Below are 20,921 nucleotides of genomic sequence, written 5' to 3' on the forward strand. Positions count from 1 at the left end.
TTAAAAGAATTCCATGTGCTACAACGGGGGTTGTCAACCCCTGGTTCACGGCCCGGTACCGGGCCACCAGCAGCCGTGCCTGCCTCTCCCCCCCCCCCAGCGAGAAGCTCGCCAGGCCGCGAGCAAAGCGGTCACTTCGCTCATGCCCGGCTAGCTTCTCGCTGTGAGAGGGAGGGGAAGAAGCAGGCGCGGCCGCTGGCACGCTGGAGACACAAACACGGATGTGCAGAGCTGCTGCATGTTTGTGTTTGCAACCACTGATGGCAAAAACACGCATGCGCGGCAACTCGGGGCGTGTATGTTAGCGCCCCCTGCTGGCAAAAACGCGCATGCGCAGCAACTGCACATGCACATTTTTGTTCAGCTGCCGCACATGCTCGGCGCCCGGGCCGTCGGCTCTCCCCCACCTCCAGAGGCGGTCCCCGACCACAGAAAGGTTGGGGACCGCTGTGCTACAATATCTGATTGTTTTAATGTCCAACCTGTGTTTTGGACAAGAGGCTACAGTTAGGACAGAATATGGAGAAGCAGAACAGTTTCCAATTGACAAAGGTGTCAGACAAGGGTGTATTTTATCTACCTGTCTGTTCAATCTATATATAGAACATATCGTAAGGAAAACTGGATGAGATTTAGATGAAGGCAGGCTGAAAATTAGTGGAAGGAACATTAACCATTTGAGATATGATGACCCCACAGTACTAAGAAAACAGTGAAGACTTGAAATAACTACTGTTGAAGCAAAAAGTCCCAAAGCAGAATTACAGCTGACAAAAGTAATAACTACTGGGGATTTACATAAAACTTTAAGGTTGACTATGAAGAAACAAAACCGGTTCAAAATGCTTTATTCCTTGGCTCCATCATCAACCAAAAGGGAAACTGCAACCAAAAAATCAGAAGGATAGAAACAGGGTAGAGAAATTATGAAGGAGCTAGGAAAAATTCTTAAGTGTAAGGTCAGCCCTGAAGGAGATATAAAACATTAAATATAAGGATATGTCACTGGCAACCAAGATGAAGTTAATTCATGCCATAATATTCCCCATTACTACATTTGGGTAAGTTAAATTGGACAGTGAAGAAAGTTGACAGGAGAAAGGTTAATTTATTTGAATTCTTTTTTACAGTTTTACAGATACAATGGAGTGCCAAAAATATAAATAAGTATAGTCAAAATAGAGGTGTGCAGTCAGCTATATCCAAGCCAAAAAAAACCATCAAAAATCTTATTGTATTTCCTGCCTATTCTTTCAGACAGATATAGATTGGTGTATTTTGTTTGACTATCTGAAATAGCCAGGCCTGAAAAATACTGTATGAGGAAGTAGGCAGGAGCCCATCTTAAACAAAAGAATCCCCAACAATGTGCATGAAATTTTTCCACTGCAATCCCAGAGTGACCATTATCACTAGTGAGCACTTAGCAGCCCAACAACTTTACAACAACCTTTCGGAGCTGACTTCACCAAATTACTTGTTGATTAAAATTCCAACAACTGTGATCCCTTTAAACACCTTCCTGGTGAACTCACCACTTGGAAAAGGCACTTAAAGGGATCGCAAGCCATTTAAATGCCTTTTCCCCACTAATAAAACCAATAGAGGATGGGGGCACCTTCTTTGGGGGCCCATGGAACTGGACCTCCTGGTTCTTTTTTTTTTTAACCTTTAGGAGGTTCCAAGGAGAGCCATCAATAGTTATGCTGCAATTTTGTTGCCTCTACCTAAAAAAAATACCCCCCCCCGAACCCCAGATACCCTGGATCAATTAAATTTTGGATTTCCCTAGTCATAGATCAAATCAACCCTGAATGCTCCATAAAAGAAAATGACTAAACTGTTCTTTGGTCACATTATGAGAAAAGAGTTATGGAAAAGACAGAAATGCTAGGAAAGGTTGAAGGTAACGGGAAAAGAGGATAGTCCAACATGAGATGGATTGACTGAATCAAGGAAGCCACAACCCTCTTGTTTGCAAGATCTGTTAATCACAGGATGTTTTGGAAGTCACTAATTCATAAGATTGCCATAGATTGAAAACAACTTAACACATACACATTGAATTATTCATAGTTGCCAACGGCATCATTGCCTTCAGGATAACAGCTGTATGGTATCCTGTTGACTAAAAAGGCTGCTAGATTCCTATTCTTTATTGCCACTGCTGCACTCAAAATGGTGAGTTGAGTAGGAAAGTACAGAAGATTATTTCATATTTGCATACAGAGTAATCATGTATTTATGTGTATGTCATTATCACAGTTGCCCACAGAACACTGCATTGCTATTTGTTGTGATATCTGCCCAGATGCAACTAAAACAGCACACTGCAATTTTGTTTCATTTGCAAATTACATAGGAAAGAAAAAGCATAGATGCAATTGACCAGATAAATAAAAATGACTTTTTATATACTTTTTATATTGATACTAGGGCTTCTTAAAGATGGGGACAACTTTCACCCGCCTCCAATCATCTGGCACCTCACCTGCAAATCTGCATAGAAGGGAAAGGGCCACATCCCGACTACATTGGAAGGCAATCCTGAGGGAACTGTGGCAGTAGCAATGTTTTGAGCCACCTGCACAGGCATTGTAGAACAGGGGGCAATCCCAGCCATACCACAGAGGGTCTATCTCTACCAACAATGAAGCAAGGCCTGGTCCAGAAACCAGCTGAGTGACCACTCCAGCTGAGTTCTCTGAGGAAGGGACAGAGAAGCCCACCATGAAATATCCAGAAATTTTGCAAACTGGAGTTGACAACCCTATTCCCACTTCTGAACACATTACATTTAAAGGACTGAATACAGCCGATTTGATACCAATACAGCCGTTTCTACCAATTTTGAATAGCTTTCAAACCTCTTGTGGAAGTTGTGTGGAAGCAAAGACCATATTTGCAGTGAACAATATAGGACTATATTTTAATGTTAGCAAAGACCAATGGCCTCATCCATGATTCTTAGGATCAACTTGAGCAAACCATCTCAAACAATGCAGAACTGCTTTGAGACCTGGAATCATCCTTTTTGTCCCAAATAAGGTATTAATCTCAATTTGCTAATCTAGGCATAATCAAGAAAGCATGCAAATAAAGTTGCATCCACACACCATTTAGTTATCAGTCTAACATTATGGTATTACAATAATTTGAGACTCAGTTTTCATCAGTTGGACTAGACAAGCCATTTATGAATGATTGCTTTCCTTGTCAGATGCTGCATGCGTGGTGCAGGTATGAAATGGATGTACTACATGCAATTTTCCTGATACATGCCCCATTGCCGTTTTGTCTGAAAGGAGCAAGATGCAGATATTTTACTTCTCAGTAGATGTGCACCAGATATAGGCATGCTGTCCTTTCTGAAGAAACAATGATTATCCATATCCAGAAGATTGTGTGAAGCATGTTCATCCCATACACACATTCAACAATGCCACAAGTGTTTTAAAATAAAGCTAATGATAGCTCAGTATCTGATGGTGAACAAATGCAGCCAAAATGATCTTGGTAGGTTCTTTCATGAAGTATAAATGCAAAAGAGAGGATGTTGACTGTTGGTCTGGAACAGGTACACTTGGCTCCACCGATTATTTGGTGCCCTATGAACTGGGCCATGGAACATTGGCTCATTTATGTGGGTCAATGGGACCATCCTCTGGAGGAGGATGAGGAGGAAGAGCTATCCAGTGGAGGGATGGAATTGGGAACAGGACAGGTGTATGAGGCCCTGCTGGAATCAAGAGCAGAGGCGCTGTCTGGAAAGTAAGGAAGGTGTCTGCTGAACTCTAGCTCCATGTTGTCATTCATGACTTGTCCAGCAGAACAGTTCACATCCTGAAGTTGGATAGGCATTCCCTATATAATCCTGTGATTAAAATGTTTTTTTCATATTGTTGCTACTACCAAGTGTGCCCACTACTTCCTCCTCATCTACCAGTCATCCATTGAAGCTTTTCATATCGTTGGACTATAGTAGTAATTTTTGCACGTTCTTCTTTGATAATAGTTCCGGTTTCAACCAATAGTTCTGGTTTGCATTCACTTGAACTTAGCATTGCAGATCTATTCTTTACAAAGTCATTACACTGCTCAACAATGTTGTTTAGATTGAATTTTGGCAGTAAGAATATTATGGTGTTTTTCTGCAGCTGTATTCTAATTTTTTATATTAACAATCATGGTCTGTACCACAATCAGTGTTTGTTTTCATTTTATCAGAGAGAACAGAGCTTCTCCATCTTCTGCTTCTAATTATATAATCTATTTGATTTCAAAATTGGCCACCTGGTGGTGTCGATGCTGCCTGAAACATATTTGCAGTGGACAAATTGCTGCCTTAACAAAATTCTTAGTTGATCACCTGCTTCATTTCATGCTCCTAGTCCAAATCTAACAATATGTGATTTTGCTCTGTTTCCTATTTTTGTATTTCAGTGACCCATGATTATCAGCACATCTTATTTACTAAGGTAGATGATCAACAGTAGACGATATGCTACTACTCATGGCATAAAAGGGTCAACAAATGCATATTTACTCTTCTCCAGTTCAACATGGACATAGTCAAGCAAAAGAAAAAATTCTACTTGCAGTTTTCCTTGTCAAATGGACAAAAGATTAGGCTGACACCATGCAAGTAAATATGTTTCTCACATAGTGAGGCACAATGACTTCTGTCTTGATATTCAAACGTTTTGAGCATCTGTGCAGGGGGAGCAGTGGTTTAACACCCAGGCTCCATATCTGCCAGTTACAGTTCTCAAGTAGCAAGACTGGCAAAGAACTCTGCCTATGTTAGTTGATCCTACTGATCTTAAATGCACAGTAGTCTGACTTCGTGTATGGTGGGCCATTCCAAGTACCCCCCTTGCTACCCAAGGTGGATGGGTAGGTCCAAAACAAGCCCAGGACTAGCAGCAGCATATCAGAGGCAAAGGATGCAAGTCTCATAACCTCGGTTTACTGGCTTGGCAACTAATGTAGTATTTTGAGCAGTAAACTGTCACTGCTGACAAGACTTTTGTTGTTGCTCCTTGTAGAATATAGGCTAATTTTAGTGACAGACCTTCCTGCAGCTTTTGTAGAATTTGACTGTTTAAAGAAGTTTCACATTTTTATAGACTTTAAAAAAATTCAATAATCTCGAGTTTCCTTATTAGGTAGAAAGGTGTGGCAATTAATGAGGTGTGAGATCCTGAGAATAAATATTTGAACATTCTCTCAAGGAGCACAAAATAGCTTCAGCTTGAAATCCTTGAGAAGTTCTGAGGAAAACATTTTATTCCAATGATGCTGATATATAATTTTAGAGTGTACTATTCTATTTGGAGGAGTGTTCTGTGGTAAAGCTCTGTCACTTAGAACACCGTGTCTGGAATTGGTTACATAAATAAGGTGTCTCTTCCAAGCTAATATTGCCCCACTTCAGATTGTTATTTATGACTCATTTCTGGAATCATTTGTGGACTAAAGTGTAACTAAAGAGTGAGAATAAAACTAAAAAGGATTTAAGATGCAAAGTTTTGTGAGATCAGATATTTTGGACAGTCAGACATTGCTAGTATTTTAAGACTCTTTAAAAAGGCACACCATTTCTTGCGACAAATACAGCTGCACATTTGGAGTCAGCCTTTTATATTTTCACAAGCGTACTTGCACAAGCTGTTGAAAATATTTAGACACACCCCCATTGCAGGACTGAGGCTGGCATGCTGTGTTTTGGGAAATGGCCTAAGTATAAAAACAGGGTGAAAGAATGTAAGCTAGAAAGATTTAAAAGCAGATAGCCACTTGTTTTTATAGGTGTAACTGTCAGCTCTGAAAAATTAGCTAGAGGCAGTCAGCAAACGATATTTAATCCAGTAAGCCAACTGCATTTTCTATAGATGTTTCTGTTTTAGTAACAGTGACATATGCTACTATGCTCAGGCTTATTTTTTCTCCAGACTGCAGCATCAATTGGCTCTAGAGACTGCTACTTGTGGAAGAAGCACAAACTAAAATACAGTAAATAGCAATTACTGATTTCCTTCAAAAAATATTGTGTCAGACATGCTAGGAGGCATACCGACAGCTGGCAAAAAACAGAATAGTTGCTCTGAGTTGGATGGCAAAGAATTTTGCAGGGGCTTCCATTACTGCACCCACTAACTAATAACAATCCTGAAGTTATTAAGATTGGTGCAGATTGTAGCAGGAACCCCATGCTATGGGCATTGTCATTTAAAGTACCACTAAACAGGCGCTTGCTGATTACAACCAAGTAATATTAACTTTTCGTCCTTCTGAGATATCTTCCTCATATATTTAGCTAGCATGATACCAAAACAAATCAATGTTTTATACCCCACCACGAGGTCACTTTCAGCAGACCACCCTTTGCCAGACATGGTGGGTGGCAGGTTTTGTCCTCACTACCAAGTTCTTGCCAAAGGTTCACATTTAAAGTATAAAACAAAAGGGCACACCTGAAGACACTATTGGGATGTGGCAAAACCTGACTGTCCTCAGTGGGCCAGTTTTGACCTCTACAAACGCTCACTAACTTTGTTCCATAGAAATTAGTAGGAGTCCCTGTGAATGGAAAAAGCTTACAATACATGACCCCAGCCCAAACTCAGTTTCCTAGTGAAGAACAGAGTTGTATATACCGATACTTCCTGCAGCATGTAGCATTTTTGCAGACATTGCTGTAAATAAAGAAATATTGTCATCTGCTTTCACTAAGAAATGTGTGAGTGCCTTCACTAAGAAATGTTACAGTTGCAAGGGTGCAATGCACACTTTCTTCAGAAGAAACCTTCAAAGTCAAACTGCAAGTCTAATGCATAGAACAACAGAAATTTAAACAATATTTTAGCAGCCCAGGGCTCATAAGGCACATGCCTGGGATACAGTCTGTAGCCTGCTAGCAGGGAACGGAGGCTATATGCTGGAACCCAAACGGTATGTAACTGAAGGCTTCCCACTCAGTCAGTGTAGTCTGCCAGTCGCGCACCAGTCGCAACTGAACATGGCATGATGAGGGGAGAGTCTAGCTTCCACGGCGGTATCCAAGATTCTGAGCTGGATCCTGCACAATGAATACTTGAGGCAGCTAGAACTCCAACTCAGGACTTCTGCAACACATTGTGTATGGACATAGAACAAGCTTGCATGTAACGCCTTCAGACTAAATAGGAACAGAAAACACAGTGGTGTATAGAAAAGAATTACTAGTTCCTTCGCAGTTCCTGTAAAAGAATTACTAGTTCCTTCAGAGTAAAGGAGTAAAAGACATTTGTGCCATGCTGCCATCTAGTGGAGCAGCATTAGTACAAAGTCTACAGAACTGATACCAAATCCTAATAGATTGCATGGCAAATGTTAAACCTCATAATAATCCTCTATAATTCAGACTTTCTTAAAAAACTTTGCAATGCAAAGGCCTGGCCTGAGGCATATTTCTTCAACATGATATTCCATTACTTCATCAGCTGCTTTACTATTTCGATTACTTCAGTGGTTAGCTACACAGGGCTCCATTATGAGCGCATGTCAGTGCGTTGTTGTCTTCAGGGCACTGGGCAAAGTCCAGGAAGACCCAGTTGAAATCACCAGTCTGCCAAGAATTTTATGGGCCAATCTTGGATCAGTCATTATTTCACATCATAACCAACCTCACAGGGGTGTTTCAAGGTTAACTTGGGAAGAGAGGAGAGGAAAACCAACACACGCTGTCCTCAGTTCCTTGGAGAAAGGGCAGATGAAATCTTCAAGACACCAAACTGTGCACAAACCTTAGAGTTATATAGAAGTGACAATGGCACAATGGGGCTGCTCTCATAACCATGCTTCAAAATGGAGAAAAGGCACTGCAATCAGAAGCCCATGTGGACTCATCACATGGAGAGGGAGAAGAAGGCATGTGCAGGCTGGCTCTACACCCCCCTCCACCTCCCTTTTGCACAATGGCCAAGACATTTACATGGCATCCATAGAGGCAGGGCCAGCACACTTGAGGCCACTATTCCTTCCTATGTACTGCATCTATGGTGCAGACAGCTTGTCTGCATAGGGCTACTGCCATACCCAATAACAAGCATTAGGCAGAACTGAGATTACCTGGACTCAGATTCTCACCTGTTCTGACTTGAACTCAAATAGCTGTTATTACCTTTTAGCACTTGTTTTTCCAGAAAAGACCATTTTGGGAGCTTTTTGGACCCTGGGGCGATCATAAGCACATTTCCCTGGGCAGGCTTCAGAGCATTGCATTTTCCAATAGACAAACAGCTATTCTGTTTTACTATCTATCTCCAGGAAGCCAGATAATATAGAAGAGCAGCCAGGCATGTAGAAGAATTTTCTGGCCTGCAAATTCAGCAGCCAGGACAATAGTTCTATTTCATTCATTCATTTTAGAACAGAAGCAAGGGGAATAGGTTCAAAGACAGTTTTAAAACAAATGGTTCATGCTATTTCACCTATAATTTAAAATTAAGGTGGATTTTTAATTTAGGCTCAGATCCGAGAGAAAAACACTCCCTTTGCTCTGGCCAAAAAGCAACCTTTTCACTATGTAGGCTTATGGAAAGCAGGTAAGAAAAACAACTTACCTAAACAGCTTCTGTGAGACTGACTTTCCAGATCTAAGACAGAATGACCAAACAGGAGAAAATGTCCACACCATCAGGTGACAATACTAGTGGCTGATTTTGCGATGACTTCTTGTGCAGACGGCAGAAGGAGATACTTTGTCTCTGTGGCATACAGGCTGGTAGGAACGTAAGGTATACCTTTGCTATTATTGGGTGAAAGTAGCTACCAGAATAAAAGCACACTTCCAAATTGGATGCCTTGAGGCCATGCACATTCACACCAACATAGGTTAATCACATGTTGAGCAGGCCAGGTTCCACTGAGCCAGAAAGACACTATTTTTTAAGAAAGCGATGGAACTTACTTCCCAATGCATAGTTAGGAAAGCAGCCCTATTGTGCCAGTGACACTGGTATTTTTATTGACATGGAAATCCCTAAACTTTGCATTTTCCTTTTTAATCTAATCACTTTTCAAAATGTTTAACTTCCACATGTTAGTTATATCTCTGGAAAACCTAGAATATGCTAGATCTGTATTAATGAAATTTATGAAGCTGGATCTTGGTGTCAGTGGGGGAATCTCTTCTTTCCTTTCTCCATCCCCCAAAACATGCTGAGCATTGAAGGACTTCCAAGAATAAAAATACCTATAATTGGGGATACTGCAGTGAGGAGGTAAAAGTAAGTGATATCACCCCATTCTGCCTAGGGCCCTCTGGAAAGGCTCCTGGTGAAACGCACAAACTCACTTTCTTAGGGCCCCTCCCAAACAAAACCCCCTCAGCATCGCCTTTTCAAGGCTCACAGCTGCACCAGAAGTGGGGAAAACCTACTTCTGACCATGCTTTGTTATACATATTGAGGGCTGATCAGTAGAAATGAAGCACTGTCTATTGCATGATAGAAACAGGACAGACTGTGCAAGTTATCTTCATTATTTTACTTACTTCATTTATACCTAATGCCGCTGCAACAAGACAAATGCATGTTCTTGTGGAATGCCACAGCCCAAGTGAAGGAACTGTGAAGAGAAGCTGACCTGGGCAGTATAACTGGTGAATAGGTTCATATGGAGAATTTATTCATGTAGCGGCTTTTAGCCTGCCCTTCTTCCAAAAATCTTGGGGCAGCTTACAACAAAGCGTAAAAACGGTCCAATTACAGACACATCTAAAACCTAAACATTCCTACTAAAATCAACATACAGTTTAATCCATAGTCGCTCCATCCAAGGATCATTACTCTTGATGAGCCAAGGCCTACTCTTGGTGGTGGTCTCCTGTTTGGCCTGGTTCAGGATGGGGGCACACAGCCTGGGTGAGATCCCCAGGTAGATTATGTGGGGCTCATACAGATGGTAAAGGTGCTACCCTTGGCTTCAACCAAATGCCTGGTGGAAGAGTGCCATTTTGCAGGCTCTTTGGAAGCTCCATGAAGGCCAGGATCTTTGCTGGCAGCTCATTCCACCAGGCTAGAGCCAGGGCCAAAAAAGTGCAGGCTTTGGTTGAGGCCAGGCACACCTCTTTAGGGCCAGGGATCATCAGCTGGTTGAAATTTGCTGAGCAGAGCACTCTTCGGAGGGGGAATGCATACGAAGAGGGGGTCCCTCATGTACATGGGTGCTAGACTGCGTAAGGCCTAAAGGTTAAAACCAACACCTTAAACCAGATTGGGAACTCAGGTGGCAGCCAGCGCAGCTGCTGCAAGACAGGTTAGATGTGCATTCTCCATAGTGTCCTCATAAGGACCCAGGCAGCTACATTCTGCACCCGTTGTAATTTCTGCACCAGTAATGGAGTGGATCATTGTAGCCAAATAGGGCACTAGCAACTTCACCTGCTATAGATGGAAGAACACCTGGCAAGCTACCTTTGTGACCTGCACCTCCATATTCAACGAAGTATCCAGGATCATTCCCAATTCCTGAGGCCAGTATAGCCTAGAACTGCACCTCATCCAGACAGGGAAAATGCACTTCCTCATCTGGTTCTTTCCTACCCAGCCACAGGACCTCTGTCTTCAAGGGATTTAGCTTCAGGCAGCTTTGTTGGAGCCACTCTGCCACCACTGCTAGATAGCTGGTCAAAGATTCAGGGGAAGTATTTGGCTGGCCACTCATTAAAAGGTATTGCTGGATGTCATCCTACCCAGACTTCACAGTAAAGAACTAGTATTTTAAATTGTATTCAGTTACAACAATTTTATACCCTGTTTTTCACTACCTGGAGTATCAAAGAAGCTTATGATTGCCTTCCTTTCCCCTCCCCACAACAGACACCCTGTGAGGTAGGTGGGACTGAGACAGCTCTGACAGAACTGCTCTGTGAGAACAGTTCTAACAGGACTGTGACTACTCCAAGGTCACCCGGCTAGCTGCATGCAGAGAAGTGGGGAATCAAATCCAGCTCACCAGATTAGAGGCAACTGCTTTTAACCTCTACACCAATCTGACTCTTTAGCTTGGCATTTGATGTGGGTTTTTAAGATTTTTATTGTAAACTGTCACAAGCCGGCTGGGTCTGGGAATGGTTAATAAATACGAATATAAATAAATAAACTGCTTTAAAACAGGTGTAATGTGTGCATGCCAGCCAGCCATCAATATTTTCTTCTAGAACATCAGTCATGGATTTTAGTAAATCTTTTGACAAGGTTCCCCATGATGTTCTGATGGATAAGTTGAAGGACTGCAATCTGGATTTTCAGATCGTTAGGTGGATAGGGAATTGGTTAGAGAACCGCACTCAAAGAGTTGTTGTCAATGGTGTTTCATCAGACTGGAGAGAGGTGAGTAGCGGGGTACCTCAGGGCTCGGTGCTCGGCCCGGTACTTTTTAACATATTTATTAATGATCTAGATGAGGGGGTGGAGGGACTACTCATCAGGTTTGCAGATGACACCAAATTGGGAGGACTGGCAAATACCCCGGAAGATAGAGACAGAGTTCAACGAGATCTGAACACAATGGAAAAATGGGCAAATGAGAACAAGATGCAAATTAATAAAGATAAGTGTAAAGTTCTGCATCTGGGTCAGAAAAATGAAAAGCATGCTTACTGGATGGGGGATACGCTTCTAGGTAGCACTGTGTATGAACGAGACCTTGGGGTACTTGTGGATTGTAAACTAAACATGAGCAGGCAGTGTGATGCAGCGGTAAAAAAGGCAAATGCCATTTTGGGCTGTATCAACAGAGGCATCACATCAAAATCACAAGATGTCATAGTCCCATTGTATACGGCACTGGTCAGACGACACCTGGAGTACTGTGTGCAGTTCTGGAGGCCTCACTTCAAGAAGGACGTCGATAAAATTGAAAGGGTACAGAGGAGAGCGACGAAGATGATCTGGGGCCAAGGGACCAAGCCCTATAAAGATAGGTTGAGGGACTTGGGAATGTTCAGCCTGGAGAAAAGGAGGTTGAGAGGGGACATGATAGCCCTCTTTAAGTATTTGAAAGGTTGTCACTTGGAGGAGGGCAGGATGCTGTTTCTGCTGGCTGCAGAGGAGAGGACACACAGTAATGGGTTTAAACTTCAAGTACAACGATATAGGCTAGATATCAGGAAAAAGTTTTTCACAGTCAGAGTAGTTCAGCAGTGGAATAGGCTGCCTAAGGAGGTGGTGAGCTCCCCCTCACTGGAAGTCTTCAAGCAAAGGTTGGATACACACTTTTCTTGGATGCTTAGGATGCTTAGGGCTAATCCTGCGTTGAGCAGGGGGTTGGGATGGATGGCCTGTATGGCCCCTTCCAACTCTATGATTCTATGATTCTATACCGACCAATATCACCTCTGTATCTTCTGGTTTAAATTTCAGCTTGCTCCATCTTAGCCATGTGACTACAGCTTCAAGATGAAGAGTTCAGGTTTGAGTCAGCAGCATCTGAAGACTTATATACAGATAAATATTGAGGGGGATGTCATCAGCATATTGATGACACTGTGCCCCAAGTCTCTAATTGCTTTCAGTGGACTAACAAACAGTAAAGAGTATTGGTGGCAAAAACCCTTTGGTACTCAACAGGATAGGGCCCAAATGGATGGGTGAGTCTATCTCTGATAGAAACCCCTTGCATCTATCTAGAATTGGGGGAAGGGGGAGATTGGAAGTAGCCATGGGTGAGCCCCTAAATATTATATTCAAAACAATATAAAAATTGAGTTGTCAAGCAACCAAGATGGACTCCCTTTATCAAACTGTAAATTCAGATACTGTCTTAAGTGTAACTAAAAACATTCTGGTTCCCCAACCCAGATTTGTAAACAGTTAGATGTGCTATCCAAAACTACCTGTTCTTATTCTGCCATCACTACCCCTATCATTGTTCCCCGAAAGGATATCCTGATAACGGACTTCTTAAATTCTTACACTTGTTATTTCACTTGATATCATTATTAGGTCATTCACAGAAGGCAGCTTCTTTCTAAATTATGTCCTGAATACAAGAGTCAAATCAGCAATGAAAAAGTAATCAGAACTACTGTAATCATAAACACCAAATTATTAAACTCTTATTGCTTTCATTCCAGGAAATATAGCACTGTCACTATTTAAGTTTTTTTTAAGGAGCTGATATAAAAGAAGTAATTCAGTTAATGATATTCTACTCTACACTGACAGTCTCTGTTCTGTCTTGATCACATGACAGTCCCACCCAGAACCATGATCTATTTGAGGGAATTGAGCTGGGGAAACCCCTCTTCTCATTTCCACAGCCTGGCTAGTTTGGAAAACTGACACACATGTACTTTAGTGATCTTTATCGAAATAGCATACCAGTAACATCCATATCTTTTCCAAAACAAGGATTAGAATTCATTGAGAGAACTATAGGGGTGCAGGAATTGAAAGGTCCTCAAGTGTAAGAACAATGAAATGGTTATGTGCAGAAGAACATCTGTATGAAGAATTAAATGAAAGGAAAGAAAAAGACAGCTAAGCCTCTGGCTGAATGAGAATTCTGTGCCAGGGACCAGAAACAAGGAGTAGAAAAGGGGGAGGCATTTAAAGATGAATGTTCCTTAAAAAAGGAATAAACAGGGGAGCAGTTTCCCTATCCTCAGTCTGCTGAGCTGGATAGACTATGTTGTCTGTTTTAGTGATCCAGAGGCGGAGGGTATGAGACTTTAGGCAGAGCTTCCCAACATCCCAAGGAAATAAGGCAAGGCAGTGAAGGAATATTCCTGTGTGGCAAGAAAATACCCCAAAGTTCCAGAGAAAAATAAGGGGAGTTGGCAGCTTCTGAACAAGCAGAGGGAATATGATTGTGCAGTTCTGGCTAACAGATCAGCCATAGTTATAGAAGCTAGCACAAAAGAATACCAATGAAATAATTGTAAAGTCCAGGAATTCAGGGTGATCCAGGATGACAATCTATGGATATATTGGCTCTAGAGTTAAGGGGACTCTCCAGAAAAGTGATTGCATCTAGGCAGAGTGGACAAGAGGGCTTGCACAGTGTGAAGGCTACCCAAGCTGGTACAGCAGGAAACATTTAGGCATAATCAGTAAGAGTAATCAACCCCACCCAGCTGTTTGCTAGTAATTAGATATTGCACTCAGGAAGACTTACATTTACTGATGGACCAAAATGGATGCCCAGCTTTGCAAGCCACCATAGCAATGAGTAGGTATGCAGCTGTCTCAGTACATCAGTCTTCCACCCAAGGTTTTATCCACTTGTTAACGTAGCCTGACTATGGAGAACCTTTACAGCACCTCCTTCAAAGCAGGTATTGCTAATTCCTGAAATGGCAATCTGAGGCCTACCACTGACATCAAGAACATATGTGCAATTAGAATGCTTGAAGAACACTTACACTGGTGCTTTTATCAATTATATATCTTCTATACTAGAGAAACCGGATGAGGGGATAGCACTAAAAGTCTTCTGTCCATTCCATGTTTCAGGGGGGGTCCTTTTCTGAGTCCAGCAATACTGTCTATGCAATAGTAACCTTGAGGTTAGGCAAGGCTGAGAGTATGATAAGCCCAAGGTCACCCAATGAGCTTCCATGTTAGAGGTGGGGATTCAAAACCAGAACACCAAGGGTCCGCCACTCTATCGACCATACCTCTAATTACTAAATCTTATTGCTACATCACATGCTTCTAGCCAGCCAAGTTTCTTGTAGAAAGACAGTGAATATTTACTAGTCTTCGACCTTCAGTTTGTTTACACAATATATGATGCAACAGCCATGTTTGTCTTTTCATTTTTACTTTGTCCTGTAAAAAAAAAAAGACATGAATATATAACAGTGTTAACAGTTAATGCAAGTTATTCCAATCCATACAGCACCTTTACTTCCCCATTTATGTAAAAATAGGGATTAATATTTCCCCACAAATAGAGCACAAATAATAGGATTTACTTAATGGATGGGAGCACATATGGAAAACAGAGGCTAGAAGATTTTGTAAAATTGTGAACTTGATATAACTAATAAACACACAACATTATAAGCTGTGACTGAAGACTAATAAAGGCCAAAGTCCCCCTCAGGTTAACAGGTGATGAGAAATGAGGTCCCCAGAGCTGGCTTGTACTAAAAGGAATGGCTAAATGTCCAGTGGAAACCATGGGAGCCACTGGAATACCCATTGGAAATAATGGGAGGCATAAATGCCAACTGATTTGCATGGACTCCATTGAAATACATTACAGTAGGAAAACTGTTGCAAAGAAAATGTGGAAGGGATTTTCCATTGCAGTCAGAGGGACTACTCAGGGCTTGGAATTACAGTTTCCAAAGTGCAAAGATGTTCCCTAGGAGTAGGAGAGCATTTCTGGGCCTGGAATGACACCCCCTGGGAGTACCATGGGGGTTCTGGGCATGCACTGGCAGGTTCCAGGGTAGAATGATGCCCCCTAGGGATAGGAAAAGCATTCTGAACCTGTAAAGACAGAGTGCAGTATATAATGATAGACCCTGATACTAGCATACTCCTGGTTAGTGGTCCCCAACTTTTCCAGCCTCTGGCAGCTCTGTAATTATGACACTGCACGGAGCTTCTGACACAAAATTACTACTGCAGCTGGTACAACCAGGCACGTAATTATAACTACAGCATACCTTCAGCTAGTAAAGTTTCTTGTATTGTGAAGGTAGCTGCTTTCAAGCAAATAATTTCAAAAATCTGTAGAGTTAATTAGAAACCTTACTGAGGAAGTGTCCCTCCTCACACCTGATGGGCCGCAGGAAAATGTTGCTTGTATCTTGGCATCCACGGGCACCGTGTTGGGGACCTCTGCTCTAGACAATGTGTTATTTCATGTTTGAAGACTTAATATCTCTTTGTGGCACATAACACCAGGAACTGTCACTGCACTGTGAGGGCTGTCATTCCAGGCCCAGAGTAGTCTATCTGACCATAATGGAAAATCCATTCCACGTTTTTATTTATTCATTTATTTATGGACCACCCTTCCTGAAGGCTCAGGGCAGTTCACATAAAACAGAATAAAAACAAGAAAGGTAACTTAGATTAACAATAATAACTGAAGTGAAACAACAAGCAACATGGAACAGTAGAAAAATGTGAGAAACATTAAATCAACACATACTGATTCTTTGCTGTAATGTATTTCAATGGAGCCCACACAAGTCAGTTGGCATTGGTGCCTGCCATTATTTCCAAGGGTTCTTCCAGCATCTCCCATGGCTTCCAGTGGGCATTCTTGTCATTCCTTTTAGTACATCCTCCCCCAGCCTCTGAAGATGATGAGGCCTGAGATGGTTCAGGCAGAGTCCTTGTCTCCCCACCCCCCTGTGAGCTGGGTGACTGAGCAATGCAGCATTTTGCCCTTTGCCTAGTAAATCTCGCTGCAAGACGTTTCTGTTCATCTACACAAGAGGCAGGCCTAAGCCAAATGAAACATTCATCTTGGCCTACCACAAAAACTGATTTGTGGCGGAGAGAACACAAAGTGACAAGGCGGATGGGCCACGAGAGCCAGCAAGTGAGCCATTAAGGATCCACTGGCATTGTAGTCCATGGACATCTGGAGGACCACAGGTTGACTACTCCTGCACTAACAGACGCGATGACAAGCAGCGTTTCGGCTGCAGCTCTTAAGGTTACATAGCTGTAAATTCATGTAACGTAGACACTGATGTCTCTCCCTAATTTCCTCGTGAGTCCAGTGGCTGACAGGAAAAAGCTGGGAACCGACTGGACACCAGAAACACTGCCAGCGGGGGGGAGGGGGAGATCCAATAGCGGGGGAATAAATTGCAACGCAGAAAACCAACCCGTCTGTAATGAATGCAGTGTAGCTGTCCTCCATGCATGCCAGCCACTCGGTGATTTATAAGCACTCACCAACTCCTGCCTCACTATTGGCCACATCTCGGAGAGAAAACGTCTCCCGTATTATTCCACCCCTCCCCCTCCCCGGTGTCTTCTCTCGTCTCCCCGGGCAGTTCTGTCCGTTTATTGAGTCTCTCTCGCGCGTCTCTTCTCGTGACGTTGGTTCCTTGCGCTTCCCAGCAGCCCTTGCGCTCTCGCGCTTTCCCTTTCGACCCCGCCTCTACCCTTTCCTAAGGAAGGCGAGAGTTGGGGGGAGGGGGGAGTGGTGGGGCGCCATTTTGTTGCTTGGTCGAGGCGAGGCGGCACGCAGGGGCCACTGGTGGGGCTAGTTAGGTGGCCGGAGGGGCCCTGGGGCTTGGCTAGAGGACGGAAGGCGACCGGGGGTGGGGTAAGAGAGACTCGAGGCTGCCTCGCCTTCCCCTTCACGGGGACCGTTTTAATTCGGTATGTCTGGAGAAACTCCCGCCGGCGATCAGGTGAGCGAACTGGGCCTCCCACACGAAGCTAAGGCAGGAGGCAGAGGAAGTTGTCCAGTGCGCGGCGGTGGTGGAGTAAGGGGGCTAGGCCGGACGGGGCGACGGAGGCCCTGAGAAGGGGGAAATGGCGCTGCTCGGGGGAAATGGGCACGCTGATTTCCTGTGCGTGGGATCTCGCCTCTTCCCATCAGTTTTCACTCCCTCGGTCTTTAAAGTCTGTCGCGGCGACCCAGGCCTTTCTCCCCGTTCACCTAAGCTGACTTTTAAATTTTCTATCTCACGTGAGGATCTTGAGGATTAAAGCGGTGTAGGCCAGTTATCACGAAGTGAGTTCCACGGAGTTGACTGGGCCGTAAATCGAAAAGCAGGATTAACACTCTTTTCCATCATCGACTGCACCAAGAGGGAGGGGAGTCGTTTTTCCCAAGTGTGAGAACTCCCAAGTGTGAGATAGTTAGGGCAAATTTCTTTTTTCGCGCAATTAACGACCCCATAAAAAAGTCGAAAATGCAGAATTCACGTATTGTGTTTTAAAGGAATTGATTTAAAGTATTGTAAAAGGTTTTGTATTGTTCCGAACTCTTGAGGCATGTAGCAGAAATTGCAGTAGATGTGTATAGGAATGCAAGTACAGCTGGCATAACTTGTAAATATAATACATATAACCGAATTACATAAAGGTTACAGTTAAAACTGTCACTGCTGGGGTTTGATGGTTTTATTTTTCTAAGATTGAAATTATATCAGACATGGTCGATACAAAGATAATAATACTTTGGGCCCAGGGATAAACCAGACATTCCTTTCCCCCATTGACACCCAAGTGCTCGGTAGTTTGTAATGCTAAAATGGTTGATCACAAAATGTAGGCAAATAGTTTTTTCTATTCAGTCTAGTATGAGTTTGCATTGCCTTGTGGGAGAAAAGTAGCATATGTATACTAAATATAAAGCATTTTCTTTACTGCCTTGAAGAACAATTAATTTGCGGTCCTGCCCTTGATAACATATGACTGCTCCCATAGAACTAAATGGATTACCATCATGCCAGCTATGTTTTTGGGTTTTGAGTGGATAGTTATAAACGTAGCAGTTTATATAACTTTATATACACAATAGCTTTTAAAAAGAAGATTTAAATGTCCACATTGGAATGTTTTGCAAAATGCAAAAATTGTTCCCTTAGTCTACACATTGTACCATACATATATGGTAGCTTTCTCCAGGTTTTCATTTGGAAAATCCAACAGAACCATTAGGAGAGTCAGTTAGGTTCCATAGTAACACAGAGGTCCGCAATATGGTGCCTCCTGACACCTTTTCTGGTGCTCATCAAGTGTTTTTTAAAAAAAATGGGTAAGGCAGCTGCTGAACAGGGTTTGTGAGTGGCCAGAGGAAATCTAATTGGATTTGCAAATTAAAATAATTTTGTTTCAGTCGCCAGAATGTTGGTTTTTTTTCTCTATTTTCCTCCGTATTTTAAAAAATCACTTCCCTTGTCCCCTGTATGTAAGTCTGTGTGTGGTTCTGCCTTGCACAGTGGACATTTTGCAGCCACTATTCTGACTCAAAATTTTGAAGTTTCCCACTGGTTCAAAAAGCTTGGAAAAACCTGATCTAATCTAAATCCCCAAGCTTGCTACAGAAGGAGGAAGTGTGCAGGATACCAGCATGAGGGACTGTATTGCTGACACAGTTTGTCTTTGCAGGTTGGAAGGGCCAAGACAGCCTGTCTTGGTGACAGCCACTTGGATAAAAGATTCTCTGGCTTGAAATTTGAAACTAGCTCTTGTATTGTGTGATTGTGACTGTAACATTAATCACAGGCTACAGACTGGATAACATTGTTGGGTGCTCTGCTCAGCAGTCACGCCTTTTGCGTGGGACAGATTTAGTGGCCAAGTGAAGGACAGTGGCTCAGTTTGGCTTGGAGAATGTTTTTAGGCAAGGGTAAGAAAACATAATTTCATTTTAAATGCGTTAGTACTTAACTGTGTGGTAATTAAAATAAAAAGTACCCGCTAAAAAAGTGGCCCATATTGGGATTAGAAGTAATGAAAAAACATTCTTAAAACACAGTTTTGAAAAGTCCTTAAGTTCTCTAGAAAGAAACAGGTTTCTATATGGGTAGACATTCCTCCTGTCCATTTGTCCAGGTAGCCCAGTTATGTAAAACTAAAAGTGCTTCTACAGACTGAGCTGTGCTTGTCTTAAGCCAGTGGTTTTCCTACTGATAGAAAACCCTGAGGTTTCTCACTTAAAGATTAGTAATGCTGGACAAATTTCCATAAAAGACTGGTGTGCCATTACTAATCTTTTACAGTGTGCAGTTCTTCAGGAAAATGCTGAACTGTGCCCACATGTGACAATGTTCAGGCCTAACTGGATTCTATGTGACTTGAACAAAGATAGGGCAATGTGCCAAGGGTTCTTGGCTGCCCAAGCAACATAGAAATAGGTTTTCTGGATGTTGAAAGCCTCTAGCTTAAAGAAAAAGGCCTTTGGACAAGTGAGGGAAAAGTCAGTCTTTGACAGCATGCCTTACAAGTGCCACCCTGTTCCCTTGTCCTCCATTCATTATTATTACCATGTGACATGTCTTACAAAGGAAGAAAGTAAACATTGACCCCCATCCTGATCATACAGTGATTCCCAGATTCCTTTTTTTAGGACAGCTGCCATCAGAACTTCTCTATCTACTGAGGACTTAGCTGTATTTCCTCAGCTCTGCATCACGTTACATTGCATTTTTCTCTAATTGTTATTTTTATGACAGCCTACTTATCTCACACACTTTCTAGAGGATAGTGAGCACCATAATTATGCTTTTGAAATACAGGGTTGTGCAGACATTGAATGGGAATTTTAAACTGGGTAGTTTTGCATTAGTGGGATGACTCAAGACAAGGGTCCCAGCCTTTTTGAACTTCAAAATTAATAGGAGGCAGTGGGTGCAACCACAACATGTAAAGAGTGAGGTTATGTATATGTCTAACACTAACTCTTCAACTGTTCAGTTACTGGCAGAAGCTCTATTTAACAAGGTCCCTTTTAAAATAAATATATTGCTTAAAATATTTTCTTGTATATATGCAAATTAACTTTAGTCACACAGTGGAGATTCTTGTGCTTTGGTGGCAGTTGCTGCTGAGCAACATTTTTAAAGATCTGCATGGGCAATCAGAAACGCTGCTGGCAAAAGCCCTCTCCAGCCCCACCTGCTTTCTAAAATACTTGGCAGGTGCCAGGAAAGGTGTTGATGGGCACCAACAGGCACCATGTTGTTGATCTCTGCATATGTAGTTAATAATTCTTGTTTACATTTAAATAACAACCATCTATAGTTACCTGTATCTATCTGCTACAGTTATTTCAGTTACCTGCATTGCTATTAGTTAAAGCTGGCCTGGGTAGGCTGATCTCAGAAGTTAAACAGGATCAGCCCTGGTTATTATTTGGATAGGGGACTACCAAGGAATAACATGGTTGTTACGCATTGGTAAGGAATTGCAAACTAACTCTGAATGTCTCTTGCATTG

General features: G+C 42.5%; 1 protein-coding gene and 1 long non-coding RNA gene across 2 annotated transcripts in view; one reads left to right on the forward strand and one right to left on the reverse strand.

Annotated features, from left to right (window-relative positions):
• Nucleotides 1-1,088: 1,088 nt before the first annotated feature.
• LOC143830061 (uncharacterized) lies at nt 1,089-17,057 on the reverse strand. The gene is made up of 3 exons (XR_013228335.1): nt 16,850-17,057; nt 14,669-14,822; nt 1,089-7,180 (listed from the first exon to the last, which is right to left on the reverse strand). It is a non-coding gene; the product is annotated as an uncharacterized LOC143830061 (long non-coding RNA).
• Nucleotides 17,058-17,170: 113 nt separating this feature from the next.
• Nucleotides 17,171-20,921, forward strand: part of CSTF3 (cleavage stimulation factor subunit 3) — an 83,639-nt gene continuing 79,888 nt past the window's right edge. The window contains exon 1 of the mRNA XM_077321907.1: nt 17,171-17,383. Within this exon, the coding sequence (XP_077178022.1) occupies nt 17,354-17,383 (30 nt within the window). The 5' untranslated portion in view covers nt 17,171-17,353. The remainder of the gene's footprint in view (nt 17,384-20,921) is intronic.

Source organism: Paroedura picta, chromosome 2, assembly GCF_049243985.1.
Source record: "Paroedura picta isolate Pp20150507F chromosome 2, Ppicta_v3.0, whole genome shotgun sequence".
NCBI classification, from domain to species: Eukaryota; Metazoa; Chordata; class Lepidosauria; order Squamata; family Gekkonidae; genus Paroedura; species Paroedura picta.